This window comes from Lepidochelys olivacea (assembly GCF_965140295.1).
Source record: "Lepidochelys olivacea isolate rLepOli2 genome assembly, chromosome: 4".
Lineage (NCBI taxonomy): Eukaryota > Metazoa > Chordata > Testudines > Cheloniidae > Lepidochelys > Lepidochelys olivacea.
In genome coordinates this window covers 144,702,440-144,718,533 of record NC_140414.1, presented here as the reverse complement: position 1 = coordinate 144,718,533, position 16,094 = coordinate 144,702,440, and the positions used below count along the sequence as shown (strand labels likewise).

Below are 16,094 nucleotides of genomic sequence, written 5' to 3'. Positions count from 1 at the left end.
TTTACTTGATGCTGAACAGCACAGCCAATGAATTGGACCAGAACAGATACAAGCCTCTGGTACAACACCAGCTAAGACACCCAGCATGCAAAGTGGTTATTATAGCAGAAACCCTTCACAGCAGAGCCCCTTACCTATTTTTCAGAGGACTTTCAGAATCACCTGAAGGAAAAACCACCCTTTCCCCTTCCTCACGATGTTACCTCTTCTCACCCGCTCCATTGTTTTCCTTTTTTAAAACAAAAAGGCCCAATCAGTTTAGCTACCAACGGGGCTCCAAAGACAATGGACCACAGAGAACCCAGTGCGCTGGGAGTATCTCTGCTTCCTGGAACAAACACACTGTTTTGGCAAACTCATTTGCACCATTAAGGGCTCATTCCCCATGCTGTGTGATGGTTGTATCCAAATGCTGACTGTCCAATTCTCAGTGACAGATGCAGCAGGCAGAGTAAGCACAGTGAGACATGGATGCCACAGTACCAGGGAATCTTCCACTGAATGACAGGCATTTGCATTAACTTTAAAGACGCAGGTTGAGCAAATGCAAATACATAGGAAGGTGCTAGACCAGCTTGTTGAGCAAAAAACAAAGTGAAGATTCATCTGTTCTCTTTGGGGAATTTATAGCTCACAGCACACTGGAAGCACATCAGCTGACATTGACCTTTAAAATGGGTGATAGAGCAGGAAGCTTGAAAATGCAAATGAACACAGGTTACTTGATCTAACACCTCAGTTTCACAATTCAGAAAAATAGATGCACAACACCAAGGTTTGGGTGGAAGAGGGACAAATGTGGTCTACATGAGGCACCCGCTAGTTTAGAGAGAAAAAACACGAAGGGGAATATAGCAGTCTACATATAGCTGAAGAGACTTAAGAGGACAGGAATCAATTATGTACAGAATAGTAACAGGCCAAGAACTATGCTGGAGACAAAGATCAACTATGCTGGAGACAAAGATCAAATCGTGGAAGTCAATGAATGGCTACGCAGGTGGTGTCGGAGAGAAGGCTTTGGATTCTTTGACCATGGGATGGTGTTCCAAGGAGGAGGAGTCCTAGGCAGAGACGGGCTCCACCTAACGAAGACAGGGAAGAGCATCTTCGCAAGCAGGCTGGCTAACCTAGTGAGGAGAGCTTTAAACTAGGTTCACCGGGGGAAGGAGACCAAAGCCCTGAGGTAAGTGGGGACGTGGGATACCGGGAGGAAGCACGAGTAGGAGAGTGCGAGAGGGGAGGGCTCCTGCCTTATACTGAGAAAGAGGGACGATCACCGAGTTATCTCAAGTGCCTGTACACAAAAGCAAGAAGCCTGGGAAACAAGCAGGGAGAACTGGAAGTCCTGGCACAGTCAAGGAATTATGATGTGATTGGAATAACAGAGACTTGGTGGAGTAACTCACATGACTGGAACACTATCATGGATGGGTGTAAACTGTTTAGGAAGGACAGGCAGGGCAGGAAAGTCGGGGGAGTTGCATTCTATGAAAGAGAGCAGTATGACTGCTCAGAGCTCCAGTATGAAACTGCAGAAAAACTTGAGAGTCTCTGGATTAAATTTAAAAGTGTGAGCAACAAGGGTGATGTCATGGTGGGAGTCTGCTATAGACCACCGGACCAGGGGGATGAGGTGGACGAGGCTTTCTTCCGGCAACTCACGGAAGCTACTAGATCACACGCCCTGGTTCTCATGGGAGACTTCAATCACCCTGATATCTGCTGGGAGAGCAATACAGTGGTGCACAGACAATTCTGGAAGTTTTTGGAAAGTGTTGGGGACAATTTCCTGGTGCAAGTGCTGGAGGAACCAACTACGGGCAGAGCTCTTCTTGACCTGCTGCTCACAAACTGGGAAGAATTAGTAGGGGAAGCAAAAGTGGATGGGAACCTGGGAGGCAGTGACCATGAGATGGTCGAATTCAGGATCCTGACACAAGGAAGAAAGGAGAGCAGCAGAATACGGACCCTGGACTTCAGAAAAGCAGACTTTGACTCCCTTAGGGAACTGATGGGCAGGATCCCCTGGGAGAATAACATGAGCGGGAAAGGAGTCCAGGAGAGCTGACTGTATTTTAAAGAATCCTTATTGAAGTTACAGGGACAAACCATCCCGATGTGTAGAAAGAATAGTAAATATGGCAGGCGACCAGCTTGGCTTAACAGTGAAATCCTTGATGATCTTAACCACAAAAAAGAAGCTTACAAGAAGTGGAAGATTGGACAAATGACCAGGGAAGAGTATAAAAATATTGCTCGGGCATGCAGGAGTGAAATCAGGAAGGCCAAATCACACTTAGAATCATAGAATCATAGAATATCAGGGTTGGAAGGGACCTCAGGAGGTCATCTAGTCCAACCCCCTGCTCAAAAGCAGGACCCATCCCCAATTAAATCCCACAGTATTCTTGCCAGCAAGTTAAAGAAGTATGGGCTGTATGAATAGACTATAAGGTGGATAGAAAGCTGGCTAGATTGTCGGGCTCAACGGGTAGTGATCAATGGCTCCATGTCTAGTTGGCAGCCGGTGTCAAGTGGAGTGCCCCAGGGGTCGGTCGTGGGGCCGGTTTTGTTCAATATCTTCATAAATGATCTGGAGGATGGCGTGGATTGCACCCTCTGCAAGTTTGCAGATGACACTAAACTGGGAGGAGAGGTAGATACGCTGGAGGATAGGGATAGGATACACAGGGATCTAGACAATTGGAGGATTGGGCCAAAAGAAATCTGATGAGGTTCAACAAGGTCAAGTGCAGAGTCCTACACTTAGGACGGAAGAATCCCATGCACCGCTACAGACTAGGGACCGAATGGCTCGGCAGCAGTTCTGCAGAAAAGGACTGAGGGGTTACAGTGGACGAGAAGCTGGATATGAGTCAACAGTGTGCCCTGTTGCCAAGAAGGCCAATGGCATTTTGGGGTGTATAAGTAGGGGCATTGCCAGCAGATCAAGGGACAAGATCATTCCCCTCTATTCGACATTGGTGAGGCCTCATCTGGAGTACTGTGTCCAGTTTTGGGCCCCACACTACAAGAAGGATGTGAAAAAATTGGAAAACATCCAGCGGAGGGCAACAAAAATGATTAGGGGACTGGAACACATGACTTATGAAGAGAGGCTGAGGGAACTCGGATTGTTTAGTCTGCAGAAGAGAAGAATGAGGGGGGATTTCAACTACCTGAAAGGGGTTTCAAAGAGGATGGATCTAGACTGTTCTCAGTGGTAGCAGATGACAAAACGAGGAGTAATGGTCTCAAGTTGCAGTGGGGGAGGTTTAGGTTGGATATTAGGAAAAACTTTTTCACTAGGAAGGTGATGAAGCACTGGAATATGTTACCTAAGGAGGTGGTGGAATCTCCTTCCTTTGGAGTTTTTAAGGTCAGGCTTGACAAAGCCCTGGCTGGGATGATTTAGTTGGGATGATTTATTTTAATTGGTTCTGCTTTGAGCAGGGGATTGGACTAGATGACCTCCTGAGGTCCCTTCCAACCCTGATATTCTATCATCAAGTAGGGAATACAGGTGGGAGAGCAAGGAAGACTTGGAGAGCAGCAGAGGAGAGCTGAGTGGGAAACAGAGCTTGGTCAGAAAATGGGCTTTCCCTCAATGGAATATTTAAATGAAAATGGCAGGGAGATGTGTGTGTGTGGGAGGGGGGACGGTTTGGTCAAAGTTTCAATAGAAAAGTTTGACTTTTCAATCAAAATATCTTGAGTCAGAAATGTTGCTGGGGTATCTCATGCTGCCTTTCTCCTCTGCAGACTAAGGTCCTAGTTGGACTGCATCTCCCATGATGCACCATGGTGTCTCCTCATGGTGAGGGGCAGCAGTTGCATCATGGAAGCTATAGTCTGGCTGCAGAATCCAACCTCTGGACAACAGCGTGGACATGAGGAAACCTGAACTACAACTCCCACAAAGCACCGCGTCAGGATATCTGAATCAAAATATGTCAATTTTCAGTCAAAATATTTTGAGTTTTGAACCTTTTTTTAAATGAAAAATTGAAAATTTCCACAGAAAGTTTTTTCTGAAAAATTCTTTGCTCAAAAACCTAATTTACTGTTAAAACAAACAAGCGAATATACAAACAAAACATACAACATTTCTATACCAGAGAATTGGACACCATGTGTAGCAAATGGGAAGTATGTAGGGTTGCCGACTTTGTAATATTTAATAACTGGACACTCATGCAGGAGTGCTGGAACTTCCCGCACCCTTCCTCTTCCCTTCGAGGCTCTGCCCTCCCCCGCCTCTTCCTCCTGAGGCCTCGCCCCCTATTTGCTCTTCTTCCCCCTACCCCTTCTCGGCTGGGTCAGGAGGGACTCGCCTGTGGAGCCCGTAGCTGCAGCTGCCCAATGCAGGTAGGAGGCTGGCACGGGTAATAACCTAGTGCCTCCCCTGTCCATGGTAACTGGAATTTGGGTGTCTGGTCAGTAGATCTGACCGGACGCTGCCAGATCCCCTTTGCAACCCGTCTTTCTGGTTGAAAACTGGGCACCTGGCCACCCTAGACGTATGGCAGGTTGGGAGGCTCCTCCAGACAGGTCTTAGTCAGCCCAGACCTACTCCACCCAATCTTCCCCCTAGCAAAATCCTTCCCCAGCTCCCAACTAGTGCTCCTTGCACAATCCACCTGCCGTATCCTAAAATCATCCAGTTTCCAGGCATCATAGAATCATAGAAATGAAAGGCTGGAAGGGACCTCAAGAAGCTATCGAGTCCATCCCCCTGTGCTGAGGCAGGACCAAGTAAAACTAGACCATCCCTGACAGGGGTGTGTCCAACCTGTTCTTAAAACACCTCCAGTGATGGGGATTCCACCACCTCCCTTGGAAGCCTGGTCCAGAGCTTGTGGCGGAATTAGCTCTCTCTTGTGCAGTTTCAGTTAGAAGGACACTGTCAAGTTAATAACCCTGTTATCCCTTCTTGCACTGCCCTTCCCTCACTAGTTTACTACTGACACCAGCTTTGTCTGTCCATTCACTGAAGTTCTTATCTAACACCCATTCACCATGCTGGGGATCTTAATGCCTGTTGTTCCCTCTCTTGCTTCTGAATCACTTCCGTCTCCCCCCACTTGGAACATTCTCCCCAAATCTAGTTGGAAGACAACAGAAAACTCTGGACAAATCTAACTGATCCATCGAGAGGCGCACATACTTTACTAAGATTATCGTCTTATGAGAGTCACCCTTGTCCTTACTGTCCTTTTCTACCACTTGTGTTGTGTCTGAGTTTAAGTTATATGCTCTTTGGGGTAAGGACTGGGTCTTTGCTTTTTTCCACGGAAAGGACTTGGTATATTTTTGGGTCTCCAAAAAAGCAAAAATATTACATTTTTTAAAGAAGGTCATTGCCACTTTTATGAAGAGCATTGGAGATCATTAAAAGGAAGAATTTTAGATACACTGAAGACTGATTCTGCAAAAGTTACTCACCGAAGCCACCCCAGTAAAATCAATAGGACTGTTCAGATGAATGAGGATTATCAGGGTGGTCAACACTCATGATTTTGTCATGACTCTCATGATAATTATTGTTTTCCTTAAAGCTGCAGCTCCTGGAGTCAAATGGGTATGTGATGATTTCCACCTTCATTGTTAAAGAAAAAGTATGTTTCTAGCCCTTGTGGCTGTGGAGAAAGCTTCAAAATGTGACTCCAGTGCACCCTAAAGGCTCCAAAAACAGAATGCAAATAAAAAGAATCCCAAATCTATGATTTTTACATAATCTTACAGATTTTAAAAGACAATTCATGATTTTTGAACATTTGGGATTGGCCATACTGGATTACTCAGTTTAGAAAGGACTAAAGGACCCAGGCTCTAAGGTCTTGCGTACATGGACCAGTTTTATTTCTTATAACTACACTAGCCTCCTTTGTGGACACTCTTATTCTGGCAAAAAAGGGACTTTCTTCAGTTTTATCTTAAATCCCTCCTAACAACATAAAATAAGCCAAAAGCAGCCACTCATACCAGAATTAGCGTCGGCCCAGGAGATTTTGTCAATATTTACCGATCTCGTCCCTCGATCTGCTGGCAGTGCTCCTACTTATAATTAGATTGGTTTAAATTCACCCCTTAGATTATACCCAAAAGTTTCCTGTATAAGCAAGGCCTAACTTCCCCAGCACCAGCTGTCTAGTTTGTCCTTTTCTCTCAGTTTGGACGGGTGGAGGGGAACCAACTAGTGAGTTTCTCTTTGGCTTCTACTCAATTTCAGGTTCTCAGGCAGTAGCCCCTGGCATGGCATTTGGGTTGGGAAACATCACCAGTGGACTTTAAAAGAAAAAACAATGGAACCATTACAAAGGTGAAAATAGCAGAAAAGTCCTATTTCTACAAAATCTAAAGCATGCAGCAAGCTTGACCCTTGAAACTCTTCATAAAGTCAGTTATCTATCTGCAGCGAGATGCCCTGCATTGGCAGGACCAAGGACTAACCAACTGTAGCTCCAATCCTGCAGAGAGACTTGTGGTGTGCTTAACGTTTTGCCCAGTGAGTAGCCCTATTGAAATTAAGCACATGATTAAGCCAAAAATGTCTTTTCTCTCCAGCTTGAAGGATCCTAATTTGCCTCCATCTTCTTAATTACTTCTGCTCCACACCCAACAACTTTGATTATTCCTGCAGCAGACACAACCTCCCCAAGTAATTTCAGGCTCTCTTTACTTAGTGTGGTCTTCTGGGGGTCAGTGTTCTGCCATTCCTGACCCTGCACAATAACATGCTGCACATTTCCTCCCAAACTGGTCTATGCTATCAGTGCTAACACGATACATCTAAACAGGTGCCAAGCTAGATAATAGAAAATGATCCTGCTGGATGAAAAACAAACTAGGATTATGGATAACTAAACACCTCTGTTTGAGCAGCAAAGTCATCTACCAAAGCTTAAAGGGAATTTTAAAAAAATCTAAGGGGATGAGGAAAGTCATGAATAGAAACCTGGGCCTTGAAAAGAAAACAAAGGGTTGATAAAACAACAGGTGGAGGAGATTAGAAGAGAGAAGCTGGAAGCTCTCGTATAGAGGCAAAAGCTCAGCTGGGGACTGGTCCTGTGCAAAGCAGAGGCCCAATGCAGTCTAGGTCTTTTAGTGGAATAATGGTATTCGGGCTTTAATTCACAGTCAGACCCGGGATGCCAAAACACACTTGGGTGTCACTCAAAGCACTACAGGACAACCCCCGCTTAGACCTCTAATGCCCTCTTTGTTTGGTAAATTCTGCTCATTGCAGGATGCTGGAAATATATCCTCCCCCTTTCCAGTATTCCTCTGTTTTCACAGGTGTGCCGGGATCCGTGTTTACACTGAACCCTGACCTCAGCTCAAACGCAGACTTAATACTGATAATGATGGCAGTTTAAAGAGTATTTGACAATATCTGTTTTCCAAAAGGGCTTTTGAATCGCCATCACAATTTCCCTTTCCTCCCCTTATAGGGAGGCCAGTTGTCACGAAACATGCTGCACTCTGGCCTCTTCTGCAAAACATTCGGAGAAGCACAAAGGTCCTCTATGCCCGCCCCAACACGTAAAACCAGACGCTGAAATGCTCCCACTGGACGGAGTCCTCAACACATAATGCACCTACAGAGTTTGCAATTAGCATCAGCAGTTCGGATTATTTGACTCTCTTTCCTTCAGAAGAATGAGTTCATTCACCCCTTTCAACAGCAGCAGAAAACATTCGTTTTTAGGCTCAACTGAGGTATGAAACTGAAGCCACTGTCTTGGTTCCCATTGCATTCATGCACCTTATGGATAAGGAATGAACTAGCACTCTCCTTCGAAGGGTCATATATTAACATGGCAGCACTGGAACAAAAACAGTGGTCGATACGCTGGCAAGTGTCCCCATTCTTAGATGCCATTTTCATTCAGCCAAAGCTTTCGCTTGTTGGACTGGAATGTTAGAAAAAGAAGATGCAAGTTACCTCTGCATGATCTTTAATTCTTACCACCTAGACTTGGATGTTCCCCCCTCCTAGAGGTGAATGGGGTAGAATGGCGAGTTCCCACCTTTGTTGTGGCTAAAGAAACTTTTAGGCAAAGCAGGGCATCTAAAAAGCAAGAGACGAGGGCAGCAGCTACTGAAACAAAAAGGTGCCAAGATTTTGAAAAATTGTGCTCAGAAATCAGGTGCCTAAATAGGCAGCCTGGTTGCAAAGGAAGCAGCAGCTAGTGACACTTACAATGGCCCTCCTACACACTGGCCCACCAGTTGCCTCTGGGCTTGTCAAGCCAAACAGGAGCTACCCACTCATCATTAGGGTCTGCGATAGGAACCCAAAGTACCTTTACATTGGAGCTACCTTTATCAGGGGTTTAGCAGCATGAAGCACAGTGAACTGCACAGACGGGAAGTGAAGCATACCTTTTCCAACTGAAGCTGCAGGTGGGAACATCGGCAGGGAGAATACAGTTGCAGAATTTGGCCAGGACATAGATTCAGATTCTAAGGCCAGAAGGGACCACTGTGATCATCTAGTCTGCCCTCCTGTATAAACACAGGCCACACCCCTATTCTCATGAAGAGTGTCACTTATTGGATCTTCGGTTACAAATCATCAGGAGCTTCAGCAGCACTGCTCCTCTACAGGGTCACAAATTCGGTACTGACTCATCTTCTGCATCGCCAGCCCGCTGTTGTCCCTTGGCCGTGTCTCATCCAAGACCGGCCCCAGTCTCGTGCTGTGCAGTGTGGGAGATCGGATGGGATGGCTACACACCTCAAACACCGTACCGGAGGTCAGACACTACAGAAAGAAAAATGTTAAAATATTGAAGGCAGAGAGGGGTACCTGGCTCGATCTATTCTGCCTGTGTTTGTGAGCGTGTGTTAGCAGGAGGCGGGGCTAAGACTGTTCACCTCCCAAACCTTATTGTGTAGCAACTTTCTTCTTCAGTTTAACATCTTATGTGAAGTTTGGGGACTGTAACCCTATGGAAGCTTTAAAAGCAAGTCTGCTGCCTTAGGGCACATCTACACTACGGGTGCTGCAACAGTACAGCGGGAGCCGTGCCACTGTAGTGTAGACGCTCCTTACAATCAATGGAAGGAGTTTTTCTGTCAATGTAGGTAATCCACCTCCCCAAGCAGTGAGAGCTAGAATTCTTCCATTGACTTACCCGTGTCTACACTGGGGCTAGATTGGCTTAACTACAGCGGTGAATTTTTCACACCCCTGAGGGATGTAGCGAAGTCAATATGGATATTAAGTGCAGACAAGGCCTTGGTAAACAATCTTGTCCGTCTACTGCAGGGGGACTTCTCTTTCTCTAGAAATAAGTAGCCTCAGGTACTGGGCTGATGGCCTCACATTTCAGGCCCATTAATCTTGGTCGTGTCCTTTAGAGCAATTCCTACTGTTTTTAATGAAGTTCTCACTCACGCCGCAGCATCTTCCAGAACTTCTCTCTCCCCGTTAGAAGTGGTTTTGCCAGTACCCATTTGTACACAATTTTGTATTCAAGGGCAGCACCTGATTTCTAAAGGATGGCTAAGGGACAAAAATAACCATATGCCCAAATCTACCTGGGATCCAGGCTCTGTGCCTCATGGATGCCCCACGTGAGCCTGCCTGGTTATAGCAGATGTTTGCAGCTCAGTAGGGCTGCTTACTACTAAAATGATAGCTCTGCAGTTTGGGTGGATCCAGATCCTACATAGCCTGACTCCACCCCTGAATAACTCCAACACGGGCCATCTGATGGCAATCCACCCTCCTCCTTGATAGGGGCATAGGAGGAGACATTACTTTAACACGATGCTGGATTGATTGTGAGTACTTCAAAGTATGGTCTGTCCCTCCCTTCGGGGAAGAGGGGTTGGCTGAAATAAAGAGAAGCAACCACGTTTGGGAATACTGTGGAAATGAGGGCGAAGTCTGCCAGTATACCTTGGCTACAATGCCTTGCAACGATTCACCTTTAAGGGTATGTCTTCACTGCTTTTAGTCTTGGTGATCAGCACCCAGGTTAGCCTAGCCTAGCCCCGCCCCGCCCAGGTGTAAGCAGCCACTGCAAAGCCCCACCTAAGTTACTATAGCCTCAGTTTTGCAGCAGCCACCCCATGCGTGGACTTCTGGGGGCACATCCCATGGTTCTGCTGCTAGGATTCTATGCCAGTGAATTGTGGGAGAATCCATCTGTCCTTCTGGGCAGGCATTTGGAGGACTATCAGCACTCAAGTGATTGAGTCTGGATCCTCACTGCAAAGTGGGTGGGTTACTAGCCTGGGTGGGAGTCTGACCTGAGCTCTAAACCACAACCAATCAAACTGTGATCGATACAGACACGCTGCTCCTGAAGCACAGGGACCTCCGTGTGAATGAAAAATAACAGACCCGACTCCTAAAGAGAGAAACCGATAGGAGACCATCATTCTATTTCGCGTGGGGGGGAAGTTAACCGATCACTCAGTTCCCAAGCACCAGTTAGCACAGCCCTTCCCATCAGTAAATCAGACGTGTCTAGGAACAGCTTGAACAATTTTTATTTTTTTTAAAGTGCTTAAAACGTAAATAACAAGCTCTTTATAAACATTAGTTGCAACTGTTAAATCAAGAAACATAAGCAGAACCCTCTTCCCAACTCTGTAAAGATTACGGAAATCAACATACCCCCCAGATTTGAACACTCTTAACCCTGTTTTTTTGGGTGCATTTCCAACACTCATTTATAGCACAGAACATAACACGGTTTTTTTTACAAACAAGATCAACCAACTCAAATAGACTGAGTTTACAAAACACTGTTCAGTATCCATATCCCCTCAGGTTTGTTCCAGTTTAAGGGCATTACTGGACATCTCTTCTGTACCCCCTTCGTCCCTGACCGGAAGAGAAAATAAAGAAACAGACTGCTTGATGGGCTTCCTTTTTAAAAAAAAGTTTACTGACCCTTTGGGGTGACAACAAAGCATGACAAACGCAATCAGCTGCACATCTGCAGAAAAACCCTGCAAAGCAGTTTGTGTGGGGGGAAGAGGCCGAATATACTGGGATGAAAGACAAAGTTACGGGAATGGCCTTGTTTCAAAACTGAATAAATAGGCACACTGTTGACAGCAGGTGATCTAGACATATAAAAGTCATCTCACCTGCAGTGACTAACCCTCACCAAGAGGGTTCCAGCATTAGACTGGTACATAGGGACAATGACATATTTTCAACTCCTTGTTTTCACACAACCACCTCCTTTAAATACGGATACAGGACAGGAACATCAATCGTTTTTAGACAGATACATTTCTATTGTACTCCGCTCTCTCCTACCTCCTTTTTGTAAGACATCTACATTTTAAAATCTTCACATCAGGCTCTCCATTTGGTACTAAAAAAATGTATTGAAGTTAATTAAATAGCCACTTTGGTTTTAACCGAGTTCTCTGGACACTTGTGGCATATTTAACATTCTCTGCTCCGTTATGTGGCGCATAATCTCTTGGGAAGGAAGTTTTGTAAGGTAGTGGAGGAATGGAGGACAAAACAGTAAGTGGACTTACCAAAGAAACCTCTCCTCAAGGATGCCTTTCCCTAGCCAAAGTTCAATCACAAATGCCTGACTTCTGAAAAGTCTAACGGTCAATTAGATGACACCCATAACAGGGGAGGGAGGTGTGGGGAGTATGGCACAAACCTAATGATTGTCTTGGCTAAGAGGGTGTTGTACCTCCCTCCCCTGTTATGGGTGTCATCTAATTGACCGTTAGACTTTTCAGAAGTCAGGCATTTGTGATTGAACACAATCCTATGAAGCCTATGGGGTTCAATCACACAGCAGTGACCTTCAGAGGGAGAAGGACAGGTCATGGAAAAGAAACAGGCTTATCGTTAAACAAGTCCATTGTCCTGGTACAGTTCTTTGTGAAGCAGCTCTTCAAGGTTATCTTGAATAGATAAAGTGGCAAACATTCAAGCTTCGACAAGGCAGAAAACCGTCTAAGGCAGAGAGATTTTGTAGATGTGATTAAATCATAACAAAAGGATTAAGAAGCAGTGGATAGGGGTGCAGAGAGCTCTTTCAAAACATTAGCACTTGTGTGGGTGTAGAAAGCACCTACAATAAGTCAGTCCTCAGGATGAGAAGATGAAACAAAATTCTACAAGAAAGACTAGCCAAGGGAGCAACTAATTGGCTCTAGAGGCTGTCCAGGGATCAAGCCAACATGAGGAATGGTTTGGTACCAGGCAGCATGATTTGGTCTCATACGTTTCTGCTGAATGGTACGCTGGAAGAACAGTGAAATGATGCCAGTCCCACATCGGTGCCAAGGAAGCAGGTATATTTCAGAGGACAGACCGAACGGGGCATGCATCTTTTATACACAGGCTGCTGAAAAGCCAGCGTGGACACATTTATTCTCACAGAGATGAAATACTACAGACTTCCCTCCTTTTTAATGCCCATCTGACACAGGCCTCCATATTCCAGCTCAGCTGTCTTTGATTATGCCCTCCCTTCCATGCCCTGGTGTGGTAGGTTTAGTTGCATAATTGTTTTTACGCAAGTTTTGCCTCCTTATACCACACTGCATGTAACTCCTCCTCACATAAAAGGAAGACATTTTCCAAGAGGCATAAAACCAGGAAAGGGACCTGGCTCTCACTCTAGGGGAACCTTTTGATTGTACGTGCAAGTACTTGAACTTGTATGAAGAAAGAAAAGCTGGATACACTTCTTAAAACCCCGCCTTCCCCAAGACACATGCACACAAAGAACAACAATGCAGGCAGACAAGTGCAAACCCCAGACTTCTTTCCTATTAGAAACAAAGTCAAATAGGACCGAAATGCTCATGGCCAGTGTTTTCAAAGGGACTAACAGAGGACCTCATTTACACCAGCCTTACATAAAAGTGTTCCAGCCCCAGAACACAAAGCTACTTGCCCACCATTTGCCCAGGATGGTCTGATTTATTTGCCTTAAAAAACAAACCAACACCACCTCCAACTTACCTGAGCCTGGCGGGCAAGTAGAATTTTGCAAGGCTGGGCTAGGTAAGGACAATAATCCATTGGACTGCAGGTTGGGTTTAAAGAATCAACCATTTTAACAGGAAACTGCCTTTATTCTATTACAAAAAGGCACAACTTTCTGAAGTCAATTTAATACATTTCAACAGGTAGTGAAAGAATGTGAAAAAAGCTTAAAAACGACAGCAAAAACTTCAGGGGTTCCAGTGGAAACAATGCCCCTTTGCCCAGCTGAGGGCACTGAAGTCCAACTCGAGTTAGGTGTCAGGCCCTGTCCTCACTGTCTTGATGGGATAACACAGCCGCTCTTTCACTTGCAAGAGAACCTGCCACCCAACACCTTGATGGAGCAGAGGGAAGAAACTAACAAGAGCTAAAAACCCAAATGGAAGACAGCAGCAACTTCTGGCCCCGCCCAAGGGCACATCAGAACCAGCAACTATGCTGTTTTCTACTGTGGCCAGATGTACCAGTCATACTCAAGCCTCAGACTCACCATATCTGCAGCGACTAAACCAACCAGCCAACAAGGAGCTTGTTCATTGAGGCCCCAAAATCGAACGCTACATATACACCTCCTGAGAGTGCTGGCCCAGTGAAACATCTAGGCACTGGCACAAGATTTAAGAGTCTTGATGTCGAAATAGATGGGAGAAAGCCCTAGACATAATGTTAATCCTGGGGGTAATTTTAGAGTGGTGAATTGCTAGTTTATTACAGACTGTCTGTCTGGTGTCTGGCTAAATTTGCTGTCATGCACGCAGACAGGGCACGCAGTCACACTCTAGCTTCTGTTTCTTACGGCATCTTCCAGGCACATTAAAAAAAGACACATAAAAAGAAGTAGGCAAGTAGTGTCAAGGGCCATGGTGGTTTCAAACACGCCATGTAAACATGGAAAGAGGCGTTGAATGAGACAGCACTGTGCAGAAATATCAGCAGTGACTGATGCCAACAAGTCCACAGTGCGTGCCTATAGCATACACATGGGTGATTGGTAAGGTGGCTTTGTGAAGGAAGTTCTATGGGACAGATGCTGCACGAACATTGACAGGTCCCTTCCCCGGAAGCCCTGGGGATGAAGTTCTAGTCTGAGCTGGGTAAGGAAGAGTTGGTTTTGTCACAGAGGCAAACTTGCAGTAAAGTTACCAACACAGCTCGTGCTCCAGCACGGACACATGCTCAGTCACGCTCAGCCGATTTCACCAGTGTCACTTTTTGTCTCATCTCCCATACGTCCAGGAACTTAGTGCTTAGAGAGAAGCTTGCCAATTGGATGGGGAACCCTTTCCTTTGGGCTGGCAAAGAAATGGTGCCCATCGAAACACAAGAGAGGTGAAGCTAGACCTCCCACTCATCCCTTGCCACACTGACATGTACAGCAACATGGGGAAGAGCCACACACTTGTGATTTTCAGGTGTCACATGTAAAATTCCTCAGCAGTGGCAGCGATTCAGAGAACTTTCTAGCAAGCCAGGACACCTCATTTCCGATAGAACAGGGTCATTTGGGAACACAGGCAGGGGTGGTAGCTCGAAGCCAGGGGCTAGTTGGCACATTTCCAATTTTCAGACGTCCAGTTCCAGGGACTCGTTACGGCTTTGGCAGGAGCTCTGTGCAAGATGTTCCTGAACCACTCTGCCAGGCCATGGGGGAGAAGTCCAGTTCATGGGCTGGGCATTGCAGTGTTCTATGCCCCAATGTAGTCATTTCCTGGATCTAGAGCACATTTGTTAGGTGATACAGCTAGTCTTTACTGAAAGACTCTCAGCAAATTTGTGTGGGCACCAGAGCCCTCTTGGGTTTTACTTGTAAGAGGTGGGGACAGTGTGTGCGCAGGGGCAGAATCAGGTGTCTTTGGCGTGTTTATTGCTGGAGTGCTGTGGGCAAGTGACGCCAAGGAGATCTCTGAGCAGAGGTTACTTGCTGGTCGTGTTTTTTTCCAGGGGGATCTGAAGGAGGGTGGGAGACTGTTCCATGATGCGCACCAGCAGCTGGTCAATGTAGTTCTCCAGTTCATGGACATGCTCCTCCTTCCTGCTTAGCTCCTTCTCCCTCTGCAGCAGCAGCTGGATGAGTTCATCATGGGTCAGGTGATAGTACTTGGCAGACTGGTCAGGCAGAGCAGCATCCTACAGCAGGAACAAAAAAGAAGCAGGCCTAGTGAGCTTAAATGAGACCTTCTCTGTACCTTGCAAAATACACCTGGAAACTGTATGCATGGTAAGTAACTGAATCCAGCTTGTGACTCAGACAGATCTGTGTGCACTAGAAAATAATCTGTGCATGTTTCAGTTCTGTATATTTTGCATGGCAGCTTTCGTGTAAGTGGCATCCTAAAGCACTGTACAGTTATAGGGCTACACTGTAAGAGGGGGACAAATTCAGTGTAGAGCAGAGACCCTAAGCGTAATGGAGACTGAACAGTGCAGGAGCTGCAGAGGAAGCAGTGAAGGGATGGAGAGGAGACTGCAGGTAGATGAGCACATGGGAGTAGACACAGACAAGATCTGCGAGCTGGGGGTGGAAGAATTTAAGACAGGTGGTTGCAGGCTGGATCCGGAGATGCACAGGGAGCATCAGCGGGGGTGTTTGAGCGTGACAGTGATGTGGTGGCATTTCTGTGTACATGGGAATCACAGAAGTAGGGCTGGAGGGGGCCTCGAGAAGCCATCCAAGTCCAGCCCCCTGCGTTGACACAGCAACTTACACACAATAGAGTCTGGAGAACTGGAATTGGGGGAAGCAAAGAGCAAGGAATTGCAATAGCCATGGGAAAGGGAGATGAAAGCATCCATGAACTTATCAAGGGACTTTGTGGTTTGCCAGTCAGCACACACTGGCTTTTGAATGCACCCAGCCAGTACTGCCTTATTAGAAACTTCCCACCCTCCCCAGCAGGCAGAACCATTTGGGATATGTCTATGCAGCATGGGGAGACTTGCACGAGTGCACTAAGAACAGCAGTGTGGACGTTGTGCCGCTGGCAAAGGCACGGGTTAGCCACCTGAGCTCGGACGGAGGGGGTCAGGCGGGCTTGGACTCAGCTGGCTACCCCAAGCCACCACCAATGCCTCACCCCCCACGCTGCTGTTCTTG

General features: G+C 46.3%; 1 protein-coding gene across 2 annotated transcripts in view; it reads right to left on the bottom strand.

The window, feature by feature from the left end:
• Nucleotides 1–10,490: 10,490 nt before the first annotated feature.
• Nucleotides 10,491–16,094, bottom strand: part of RAB11FIP5 (RAB11 family interacting protein 5) — a 107,419-nt gene continuing 101,815 nt past the window's right edge. For both annotated transcript variants that reach the window (XM_084627317.1, XM_084627318.1), the window contains exon 6: nt 10,491–15,127. In XM_084627317.1, coding sequence (XP_084483443.1) covers nt 14,915–15,127 — 213 coding nt within the window. In that variant the 3' untranslated portion in view covers nt 10,491–14,914. The remainder of the gene's footprint in view (nt 15,128–16,094) is intronic.